The 11,880-nt window shown below is 53.6% G+C and overlaps 2 protein-coding genes across 7 annotated transcripts; one reads left to right on the top strand and one right to left on the bottom strand.

The window, feature by feature from the left end:
* Nucleotides 1-70: 70 nt before the first annotated feature.
* Nucleotides 71-10,631, bottom strand: RASL12 (RAS like family 12). Of its 6 annotated transcripts, none has more exons than XM_054077378.1 (6): nucleotides 4,295-4,626; nucleotides 3,897-4,101; nucleotides 3,741-3,797; nucleotides 2,540-2,613; nucleotides 2,267-2,457; nucleotides 71-1,486 (listed from the first exon to the last, which is right to left on the bottom strand). In XM_054077378.1, the coding sequence occupies exons 1-6, from the start codon at nucleotides 4,505-4,507 to the stop codon at nucleotides 1,102-1,104; spliced, it is 1,125 nt and encodes a 374-aa protein (XP_053933353.1). In that variant the 5' UTR covers nucleotides 4,508-4,626; the 3' UTR covers nucleotides 71-1,101. The 6 variants fall into 6 exon arrangements, with proteins under 6 accessions (XP_053933353.1, XP_053933352.1, XP_053933350.1 ...); XM_054077377.1 differs by lacking the exon at nucleotides 4,295-4,626 and adding an exon at nucleotides 10,510-10,631 and having other exon boundaries at nucleotides 82-1,486; nucleotides 3,897-4,013; XM_054077375.1 differs by lacking the exon at nucleotides 4,295-4,626 and adding an exon at nucleotides 4,953-5,111 and having other exon boundaries at nucleotides 82-1,486; nucleotides 3,897-4,013.
* On the top strand, nucleotides 6,389-9,803 carry KBTBD13 (kelch repeat and BTB domain containing 13). Its single transcript, XM_009565103.2, has one exon. The coding sequence runs from the start codon at nucleotides 6,593-6,595 to the stop codon at nucleotides 7,973-7,975; it is 1,383 nt and encodes a 460-aa protein (XP_009563398.1). The 5' UTR covers nucleotides 6,389-6,592; the 3' UTR covers nucleotides 7,976-9,803.
* Nucleotides 10,632-11,880: the final 1,249 nt, after the last annotated feature.

Genomic DNA, 11,880 nt, shown 5'->3' with positions numbered 1-11,880 from the left:
GGAACGTGCAGTCACATCCCGTCAGGAAAACAGCCACGCTGAAGCAGAGGCGCTTTTGTTCTTTTCAGAAATCATCTTTATTAAAATACTTTCCAAAGTGGTTGATCAAAATCCCATATTGAATATCTCTCTTTCCCTGTCAGTAAGGTCATATATATATATGTGTGTGTAATATATGTACAAATATACACATGGATATTTTACTCTGCAGAGTAACTGCAACTCCAGGGAGAAGCAGAATACTTAACCCGAAGCAAATAAAACTAAACACACAGCTCTTGGTGCTGGCTTGGGCACATGTCGAGCCTTCTCTGCTTCAGGATTCCCTTCACGCCCTTCCTTGGGCACGTGTGGAAGCCAGGAAATAATTAAAGACATTTTTGGAAATGCATCAGTCTTTTAAACAAAGGCTTTTCAGAGCATGTCCAGTGACACAGCTCTCCTTGCAAAGCCTTTGAAAAGGAAAACTGTTGTATAAAAAGATGATGAAAACTCAGCTATTTTGGTATGACTTATTTTGATGCGTGGCAATTGGTTTCAGGGCACCTGAGGCCTTTAGTTGGCAGGAACAATATCTGCACCTTTCTTGTTCGGATTAAAAACCAGAAATTCCTCCTACTTATTGCTGAGCCAGGGGACCCATGAGACGAATGAGACGGGTGCCTCCCTGTATGATTAATGATAAATTCCCCCTCTGGTCTCCCATTGCTGTGTGCCAGGTGCCCAAGCCAGCCGGGGAGCCCTGGGGATGGCCCTCACCCTCCCTCAGCTCCTGCTTCTCCAGGAGCTGCTTGGATCTGCATGGAAAGCTGGAGTGGCCCCTGATGCTGGTAGCAGGACAGGGAGGGAACATCACAGCAGCGTTTGGCTAGGGGTGATGAGAGCCGGGCTAGGGGCAGGCAGAGTGATGCCACAGCTGATTCTGGCCTCTCGGCACCCCAAATCACCACCACAGGCTTTGTCCCAGTGCAGAGACTGGGGCCACTGTCTGCCAGTGGCTGCTGCAGTGCCCGTGAGTCCATCCTGGATGGTCTCAGCCCTTGTGAAGCCGGGGGGAAGGGATCTTCTCACCACCCCCTCTACATCCCTGCAGGCTGCATCCTAAAATATCTTGAAACCTTTCAGCAAGGTGAGCGTGGGAGCTTTCTTCTTGCTCTGAGCCCGTGAGGACTTGACGGTGACCAGCTTGGCCTGGGCCACTGAGGGGATCTCCTTGTAGTTGACAGTGGAGAGGGTGTTGAAGGTGCAGCTGGCCAAGCCCTGGCGAGTGGGCAGGGTGACCGGCATGGCCACCGGCGGACAGGAACGCTCCTCGGTGATGAAGAGTGGCCGGACGGGCAGACTCTGTTCTACCTGGTGCCGCACCTCCCGCACCGCTTCATGGAAAACATGCTGCACCCCCGTGAAGTCCTGGCACGCCGACACCTCATAGAAGAGGCACCCAAACCTGTTTGCCAGGGACATCCCTTCGGCTGTGGACACCTGCCTGGCGAGAGCAGAGAGGACGGGTCAGCATCCCTTGGGAGTGAGAGGTACAGACAGGGAGCAATGGCACCTGCGTCCCATGCCTGCTCCCCAGTGAGCACTGGGGCAGCTCCTGCTCATCCCTCCTCCTGGGACAAGCAGAAGGCATGAGTCCAAAAGAGTTTTGCCTTTCCTGAAATTCCAGAGCAATGGAGATTCCCTAGGGAATCATGCAGCTCCTGGCACAGGGACACAGGGGGCTGGATGTGATGGCAGCGCACTGGGAAGTGGGGAGGAGATGGGGCAGGTCCTTGCTGTGGGAAGAAGATTCCATACTGGGAACATGGGGGACTTCAGTGATGCACAGGGGGGTTCAGCAACACGTGTGACTCAAGGACCCGTGGGACCAATGCTCAGCACGGCCCCAGTGTGGCATGAAAAGGCAGAAAAACACACCAGTCCTGGCAGTTGGGATGGAGCAAGAGAAGGCTCCAGAGAAAGGGCACATCCAGGAGAGAGTGAGGAGCAGGAGCTCCCCTTGCCTGGGGAGGGTGATGCTGCTTTACCATGCAGACATAAAACACCTCACTGAAAATGCCAGAGGGCTCAAAATAAACACATTGTCCTGCAGGCAGGAGAGCAGGAACCTCAGAGATATGGGAGGACGTATCAAATACCGGCAGGAGTGGAAATAACTACAAATAAATCAGATTTCGGTTTTGCATCCCAGCTGGAGGGATGGAGGGTGATCTGTAAGCTCTTCCCTCACCAGCAAAAAACAGCCTTGCCCCATACCCGATACCTGTACTGCTCCATGTCCAGCTTGTTGCCCAGCAGGAGCATGGGGCAGCGGTGCTGGCAGCCCCTCACATGCAGGGCGAGGACCTCCAGGTAGCGCTGGCAGCCCTCGAAGCTCTTCCTATCATCAATGCTGTAGACGACGAGGAAGGCGTTGGCCCAGCGCAGGTAGCGTTCGCAGTTCCCAGGGCCATCCTGGGGGCGAGAGGAGCAGCTGAGCCATGGCCCAGCCAGGTCACACTGGGCCTTTGGCACCGTCGGTGTCCCCATGCCTCACCTGGTCAGCGGTGTCCATCACCTTCAGCACCACAGGCTGCTGGTCCACCAACTCCTCTGAGGTGTAGGTGTCCTCTGCAAGGAAAAGGGTGTTTGTGAGGATGGGCTCGGGTGTCCTGTCTTCTCCAAAGCCAAGCAAAGGCCTGGGTGCTTGGGACACAATGGAAAAATCTCAGCCCCTGATGAGGAGCATCCTCCACTGATGCCTCCCACCTTGTTCCTTCTGAGACAACATTATTTTGAGGGACTGGTCGTGGTGCCGCTGGGCAAACCCACCTAGGAGCAGTTGTCTCCCTCTGCGTGCTGCAAGCGTGGGCTCCCACGGGAGAAGGAGGGAGGGGAAGGAGCCCAGCACAACCATCACTGCGCTCAGAGCTTGGCCCTTATCTAACTGCCATGACCTGGCGAGATAAAGCGGGCAGGGGGCTTGGCACTGGGGCTCTTTCCCTATAAATCAGCCAAAAGGAGCACCGCTTTCTTCTGGAAGGAGGGCAGGAGGGAGAGCTGCTGAGCCATTCACTGGGAGAAAGATGCCTTCTCCCAGCCAGGTCCTAATGGATGCGTTTCGGAAAGGTTTTGACATGGGAAGATGAAATTGCATTCCCAAAAAAGATCTGAGGAGGAAAGGATTTATTCTCCTTTCCTAAGAGTTGCTGAGTTATTACTGGCTGAAGTCGGCTCCTGGACAAGGTCCATATCTCCCTAATGTCCCCAATAAATCATTTATGGTTCTTCCCTGCACCCTGGAGTCAGGCCTAGGAAAACAGTTATTAATTACACAAATGAGTGGAAAAAACAGTGCCCAGAACTGCAAAACACAGACTCCGGGGCTGCCCACTCTGCGGCCCCTGCACACCATCCAAACCCTTCCCTTGCCCGACATCCTGAGGATGAGCAGGAGGCACAAGATGCTCCAAAAGGACCCCCAATAATTCAGCTTTCAGTTTCTTCGGGGTGATATGAGGAGCCGACATTCCCTGCGGGATGTGCCCGCAGAGAGAACGTTGCTTTCACCTCTGTTTTTACAGGCGGGTTAGGGTCAAATCCAGCCCTTCTGTTGTTTTTCATGTAATTTTAAGTGGTTTGGGTTTTTTCCCCCCTCTAAATGCCATATCCATGGGAAATGCAGGAGATGGGAAGGATGCTCTGTGGGAGCTCATGGGGGACAATGGAGGGGAAATATCCAAGGAAAAGCATCTTACCCAAGTTCGGATCATATTCACTTATGAACCTCTTGGTTAGAAACTTCACAGTCAGGGCTGCGGGAGGTGAAAGAGGTTGGTGAGGCGGGCGTTCCCTCCAACACCGGCACCCCCCGATGCCCGGCCATCCCTGTGGTGTTGGGGCACCTGTCTCACCTGACTTGCCAGCCCCTCGGCACCCCAGAATGGCCACATTGCATTCGGCAAGGGGGCTTTGGAGCTGCCGCTCGCCACCGGCTCGGGGCTTGCCGAACATCGAGGACATCCTCCGTCCTGCAGGAGAGAGTGGGAGGGACGTGGGGCACCCGCTGCCGTTCCAGATGGGGACCTCCTTACCGCTTGGCTGGTGGGGTACCCCAGCGTGGAGGAAAGGGTGGCCCACCAGCACTGGGGAAGGGGATCCATTCTCCTCCATCCACATCCTGGAGCCAGGGTAGCCAGCATCGCCGTCCCACGCTGGCAGTCGGCATATCACCCCAGCAAAGATGTGGACACCCTCATCCCTCTGCCCACCCTTCACGCCGAAGAAAAGGAAGAGAAACGCAGCCTCCCACCTTAAAACCCACCGCTGGAGGAGACGTGGGGCTCACCAGGGTGCGTGAAGGCTGAGGCCAGGGCTGGGGAAGCAGCAACCCCTGAGCTGCTGCGGCTGCTGATGAATGAGACAGGCGGAGGCGAACGCGGCTCCCGCCGCTCGGGCCCCAGCCAAACTCCTTGTAAGGAAAGCTGCTGCACCGACGCCGGGCTGGACACGCTGTCCTGGCCATCCCGAAGACAGTCCCTTCAACGGAGCACGCACCAGCCCCTGAAGCTCCCCAAGCTTTGGGCAGGGACGTCTCGCCCTGAAACCCGTTGTGTCTATACTCAGCATCCACCTCACCGCACACCCAGCGCCTCGTTGTGTCCCGGCACCTCTCTGTGTCCTGGCACCTCACCACGTCCCCAGCGCTTCACCACATCCCCAGCAAGGAAAAGCCCAGTCCCGCTCCCTTGGCTGAGGCCGGTGCACTCATGACACCTCCCGCAGGCAGGAGCCATGCTGCCAGCACAGCCACCCTCCTGCCCACCACTTGCCCAGCTCTTTCGGATGCATTTAAGCACCGGCACCTCCTGCTGCTGGAGGAGACTTAGCAAGAAGGGGGGAAAAAAAACCCTTTTTCCACCCAAAGGATGTGATACCGAGAGGGAAAGGGGAGCAGAAGGAGTACTCACCGCTGCTGCCCGCACCAAGCCATCAGCCAGCACCCAGCAGGCTCAGAGCCCGAGTAGGTGGTGGAGGCTGAAGTCAGCGTTGTCATGGCGATTGCAGCCATTTGGGATGGGGCCCGGGGCCCAGGACGGCGGGATCCAGCCCCCCGGCTGGCCCCAAGGGGGTTCTGCAGGGGACATACCCAGGACTGGGGGGCGAAGGCTGCTCCGCGGACATGCGGGGCTGCTGTGCCGTTGGGATTATTGCCCGTTAATGCAGGGAGGATATTTTTAAACCCTCCCAAAATAGTCTGGGAGTGTGGAAGTCCCTGCAAGCCCCAGAGAGGGCGAAAATGAAGTGGATGGGGATGACTTCCCTGTGGGAAGCAGAGCCCCTCCAGGGACCCCAGACTCCCACAAGACATAGTTCAAGGATGCTTAAAAGCAATCAGAGCTAAATGTGGGATTTTTAGCTCTGTAGAAGTAAAGATCAATGGCAGTCACACAAGTGCAAAGTTGTCACTTTCTCCCCTAAACTGAGATTTTCTTGGGGAACCTGCTGGAACCACAATCCTGGGGTAATGGCTTTGCCATCACGCGGTGCCCCAGGAGCTCCCAGCTGGGCTGAGGGGCAAAGGAGGGAGTTAAAAACACACCTTTGGCAAAGTGGATTAAATTATGCATCATTAGGCTGCTTGGATTAAATTATGCCTCAAAAATGAAGACCTGCTGGAGGTGTTGATGGAGGGAATTGAGAGTTTAGTTGCCAGCCCTTCTTAGCACCCCATGGCAGAGGTTAAATGGGATTTCTAGCCAGAAAAAGCTGCAAATAGCACACAAATGAGAGATGTGCCACAAGTAACACTTTTCTTCAGCATCAGCCTCTACAGGACTTTGGAGGGGGTGGTGAGTCTTTCCCACAAAGCGTTACAGGGGAGCAGGGTGAGCCCTGTGGCCGGAGGGGACTTTTCTGGAAAGAAGGGGTTTGCTGAACGTCATTGTTCTCACCACAGGATCCTGGATGAGGCTCAGGCTGGTTTGCGTCTCCATGTGCCAGGGATGGATGTTGCTCACTGGGCTTCCCTGGGGAGGGAGTAGCCCCATAAATGCCCCCTGTCTGCCCATGGCCACTCTCAAGGGCAGCAAAGCCCCTTTTCCTCGACTGGCATGAATGGCACTGAGATTTGCTGCTCCCTGTGGTTGTAAAACCCACTTTTTATGAAGAAAAAAAGAATAGAGTGGCACATGCGAACGTGTTGCCCTCCCCAGGGTGGGGACTGTCCCTTTAGGATGTCGCAGGGAGGATGACTGAGAGTGGGTAGAGTGACACCCATCTCTCCCAGGGTGGCTGGACATCCCCTCTGGGCCAAGCCGTGATAGAGTCGGGCACCTCTGCCCTGACCCGCACCGGCCGGTGACGCCGGGGCCCTGCTGTGTTTTGGGTGGGCAGCTGAGCCCAGCGGATGCCTTTGAAGGACCCCGGTCACGAGCTCTGCTATCTTTAGAGGGAGGTATTTATATTACAAGCAGTGGTGTGGCGGCAGCCGGGCAGCACTAAAGGCATCAAAGAGTGGTGGAGGCAGGAGGGGGCTGCACAGGGGCATAGCACGGAGGAGCATTGGGTGCTGCCCCCACCCCAAGAGCCACTGAGCCCCCAGGTGAGGATGACCCCGGAGGATGAAGGCTCCCGGGCAGGGCCCCCAGAGCGGGTACGTATCTGGGTGGAGGAGCAGTCATTCTGTGTGGAGAAGACCTTGCTGGTGGAGAGCAGTGAGTACTTCCGTGCCCTCTTTCGCTCTGGCATGAAGGAGAGCACGCAGGAGGAGATCAGGCTGGGGGAACTGAGTGCGGCTGGGTTCCTCGCCATGCTGCAGGTGCTGGCAGGCAAGAGGCCCATCCTTGGCAGTGAAGAGACCATCCAGACCGTTGAGTGTGCTGCCTTCCTGCAGGTAAAGCCCTTGGCCAAGTTCTTGATCCACTCCATCAACTCTGACAACTGCATCCTGCTGTATCAAGCTGCCGACATATTTGGCCTCCTGGATCTCTTCCACTGTGCCGCCCTCTACATCAGGGACAGCTATGCGGAGCTGGAGGAGTACCTGGACTGCCTCTCCGACGACTTGCTGGCCTATGTGGAAGCCCTCCTACCCAGCACCTTTGTGGCAGTGGGAGCCCACACACCCACATTCGAGTTCTTGGAGGACCTCTCCAGAACCATCTGCTACCTGGATGAAGAGACAAACATATGGAGGACCCTTTCCTGCCTGCCGCTGACCGCCAGCACATTCCTAGCCGGCATTACGACCATGGATAATAAGATCTACATTGTGGGTGGCGTTTATGGAGCCAGCAAGCAGGTGGTGGAGAGCAGCTTCTGCTATGATGCTGATGCCAATACCTGGAGTGAGTTCCCAAGCCCTCATCAGCTGCGCTACGATGTCAGGCTGGTGGGCCACGAGGGCTACCTCTATGCCATCGGTGGGGAGTATGAGAAGATCTCACTGAAGTCTGTGGAGAGGTATGACGTGGCCTCCAATACCTGGACATTTGTCTCTGATCTGCCACAGCCAAGCTCAGCAGCACCCTGTGCCCAAGCCATAGGGCAGATCTTTGTTTGTTTGTGGAAGCCATTGGACACCACTATCATCTACGAGTATGAGACTCAGCAAGATGTATGGCTTCCCATCACAGAGCTCAAGCGACATCAGAGCTATGGGCACTGCATGGTGGCCCACCGTGACAACCTCTATGTCATGCGAAATGGCCCCTTGGATGACTTCTTGCGTTGTGTCATTGACTGCTTCAACCTGACATCGCAGCAGTGGACCTCCCTGCCCGGGCAGTTCATGAACAGCAAAGGAGCCCTCTTCACTGCTGTCATCAAGGGTGACACTGTTTACACTGTCAACAAGATGCTGACACTCCTCTACTCTGTGGAGGAGGATACCTGGAAGTCCAAGAAGGAGCGAGCAGGTTTTCCACGCAGTGGCTCCCTACAGACCTTCCTCCTGCGTCTGCCGAGGCGCGACCACAACATTGCAATGTAGGTGGCCTCCCATCCCGTGCTGGAGTGCTGTCCTTGCACGTGGCCTCAGCTTTGCACCTACCACTCCCTCAGGCTCCTCTCCTCCTCTGTGGAGCCATGCTCAGGTCCAGGGACATGTGATGTTGGACCTTCAAGGTGACACTAGACCCTGCCAAAGGGAAAGGGGCTGCAGGCAGCTGCTGCTTGCCTCTGCCTGCACTGCATGGGCTGTGTGCAAAGTCCTGCCAGATGTGGACTTGCAAGCCAACTGCATGCAGGTCTTCATGGCTTCTGCAGAGGACAGGTACCAACGAGGTGCAAACATGGGTTATATTTAGTTTGACCTCACTGTGAAGGTGTGCAGCATCCCACCTCCTCTCTGCCCTTTTGGGAAATCATTCATTATATCCTGGAATTAAATGGAAAGCCACAGAAACCATTTTGTTTTTCATTGCTTTTGGGGCTTGTGTCTCTCCCCCCCCGCCCCCAGCCTACTGAAGGAAAATACCTCCTAACGGGGATCCACGTCAAGGCTTGCTCCTGCCCACTGAATGCTTTTTCAGCTGCACTCTGTTTCAGAGCTATACGTGGGAGTGTGGTTCTCACGCAGCCCCACGCTCCCTAGGGAGGTCTCCATGGCTGTTCCCGGCCACAACAGGGTCCTGAGAGGAGGAGGGGGAGATTGGAAGGAGGGCGAAGGACATTTGTCTTTGGTCTGCCATAGCCTAGTGCAGCAGAACCCTGTGCCCAAGCCATGGGGCAGATCTTTGTTTACTTGTGGAAGCCACTGGACACCACCGTCATCTACTCCTCAGGGAGAGCTCTGTGGCTGGTCCTGATTGCAACGAGGTCCTGGGAAGAACAGGGGAGACTGGGAGGGGTTTTGAAGGAAAGTATCTCCTGGGCATCAGGTGCTTAATGCACTGAGGGGTTTCTGGGACCTGGTGACTAACTGTTACCTCCAAAGGCATTAGCCAGCTACCGTCTCCTCCAGGCTTGTCTGCCAAGCCCCAGCACAGACCCACCAGGGTGGCAGGTGCTGGCCTTTATCAGAGGCTGGTTTGAGCCAGGACAAGGTCTTTTTAGGGAGGATGGCGAGACACTGGCACAGGTTGCCCAGGGAAGTTGTGGATAACTCCTCCCTGGAGTTGTTCAAGGCCAGGTTGGATGGGGCCTTGAGCAGCCTGGTCTGGTAGGAGGTGTCCCTGCCCATGGCAGGAGCATTGTAACCAGATGATCGTTAAGGTCCCTTCCAACCCAAACCAGTCCATGATTCTTTTTAGGACATGGCAAACCTTGGAAATATAAAAGGGTGCAAAAAGGAAAGGAAAGGAGAGAGTGTCACCATTGTATGGCCATGCCAGGCTTGCAGAGGCCTTCTCTGTTAGCAAAGTTCCATGACCAGATGTGCTGTTCTCATGAAACACCATCCTCCAGCATCAAAGGTTGCTGGCACTCAGCACCAGCTCTGTGGCTGCTGGGAGAATGCAGAGCTCCCCTTTGTGACCGCAGCACTGCTGGGACCAGGGCAGCAGCAAACCCACACTATGGCTGAGCCAGTTTCCCATCCACAGGGCAGGCTTCAGGCTGCCCGTGCCGCCCTGGCCGAGACGCAGCGGAAGGGAATACCAGCTGGGATGCCTCAAATACCTCCACTGCTGACCATCGCCAAGTTCTCAGCATTTTCCGAACAGTTCCCGCATTTGAGAAAAACAACACACACCACCACCACAAACCAAAACAAACAATAAAACCCCAGCTCATATCCATGTTCAGATTGAAAACCACTTGTCCCTATTTGCCCTCTGCTGCTGGGCCAGGCCACCACCCCATTGCCACCCCTAGAATGAGGACCACGACCAGTGGACCTCACCTAAGTCTACAGTAGGCTGCAGCATTAGATGAGATGGAGGTTGGATGGTGGGATGAGGGAGGCAGCGGACACTAGTGGAGCTCACCCAGCTCCGCACTGTGCTGCAACATGAGCTGAGTGGCATTACTATCCTCAGGCAGATGGTTAGCAGGAAAGCCCATCAAGTGAAATCCTTGTTTCCTTCCTAGACGAAGCCAATTAACATTTCACGCTGTCTTCTCCTATCTGAAAGCAGCACATGGAAGCACACTGCTTTAAAACCATTTTAAGTTGAACAAACAGCTTAAACTCTCTGTTAAAATAAAGTTAAAATAATTCTGTTACTAAAATATTTATGACAGGCTCCCATGGCCAACCCAGGACAGCTGAACTTGGCAGGGTCTCCTCTTCCCTCTAGCTCTGAAACCACCGAGCGATACAACCTCTCCCCCCATGTTCACACACTGTTTTTTTGACAGTTTAGGGGTTTACAAAGATATTTGCCAACAAAAATGATAAAAGTTTTAAGATTTGAAGTGTAGCACCTAGGGGAAAGAGCAGGTCTTGGCAGGCACTGTTGAGGTTGGCATGGATGCTCCCAAGAGAAGAGTCATTTGTTGCATCCATCAATCTAGACCATGATGCATAAAGTAATACAAGATAATTTTAGGTGCACAGGGAGGAAAAGAAGATATGGTTCTTACCTCTGCAGGCAGGAGGGGGGCGGAATGATGAGCCAGAACCAAACAAACCTCTAACGAGAGCGAGACGCTGCTCAGCCTTTGCACACTGAGTGGGCACAACACTGCAAATGTGCTTCGCTCCACCAGAATTTAGTCCTCAACATTACACATTACTGGCACCAGCACAGTACCGTTATCTTCCTCTTTCAGTCTTCACGGTGTTTACTCCGCCAAAGATTACAGTTTGAGGCAAAGCGATATGTCTAATCACAGTTTAACCTTTTGCAAGTTTCTTTTTTAAGGTGACATCATCTTGGCAAGGACGAATGTAACAAAAAGCTGTCTGTGGAACGGACTTGCCTTATAAGGGCTGTATCAAAAATAAAAGCTTGTATAACCAAGGGAAAGCTGGAGGAAAAACAGGGCTGGGAGCTCCAAGAAGAGCCTGTGAGCTCCCCACAGATATCTCTGTTGGCCATACAAGGTGCCACGTTCTCATTTTCAAAGCCGTTAAAGGAGAGAAGGTATAAAGCATAGAATAACAGAATCACTAGGTTGGAAAAGACCTTTGAGATCATCAAGCCAAACTGTACCTATCTGCTACTAAATCATATCCCTGAGCACCTCATCTACTTTTAAATACCTCCAGGTATTTAAAAATCATCTTTTAAACACCTCCAGGGATGGTGACTCAACCACTTCCCTGGGAAGCCTCTTCCAGTGCCTGAGAACCCTTTCAGTGAAGAATGTTTTCCTAGTATCCAATCCAAACCTCCCCTGGTGCAGCTTGAGCCTATTCCCTCTTGTCCTAGAGGTATGGGTGGGTCAAGTCCACCAAAACCTGGATGCCAAGTTTCCTTCCCAGGCGAGGATAAAGGCAGCCAAGGAGGGCTGTGACCTCCTGCTGGTGTTTGGCACCTACCTTAGATATACACAGAGAAGGGACACACTGTTTTCCCATGGGCTAGGAAATAGTTTGGAAGGATTCAATGGAAAAATGGTACTAATGCAACCAATAAAGGATTTTCTCTGCTAGGTTGTGCCAGTTGGCATTTTCACAGCAAAAGACAAAAATACATTTCAGAAGGACCCCTCCAACCATCTTTACTCAAAGAAATTACACCCATATCTAATTCACAGGAAAATAATATACTTTTATGTGAAAACACTGTCCACTGTTCCACTGCCAAGCCAAGAGATATGTCCCGTAAGGTGATCTGAATCTCCCATTCTCTGTCCTTCAGTTACACACAAAAATACACCATGGCATCCAGATTTCTCTGACGCTGAGATTTGTGCCTAACTTCATTTGGAGTCACTGTCTCTATAGCTCAGGGAAGCATCCCCTGAATTTTCCTCATTTGGGCAGAGCACGAGGGCAGCTGAGTTGTT

This window comes from Cuculus canorus, chromosome 12 (genome assembly GCF_017976375.1).
Source record: "Cuculus canorus isolate bCucCan1 chromosome 12, bCucCan1.pri, whole genome shotgun sequence".
Taxonomy (NCBI): domain Eukaryota; kingdom Metazoa; phylum Chordata; class Aves; order Cuculiformes; family Cuculidae; genus Cuculus; species Cuculus canorus.
Note: the sequence above shows the minus strand (reverse complement) of the source record. Positions and strands in the feature narration are given on the sequence as shown.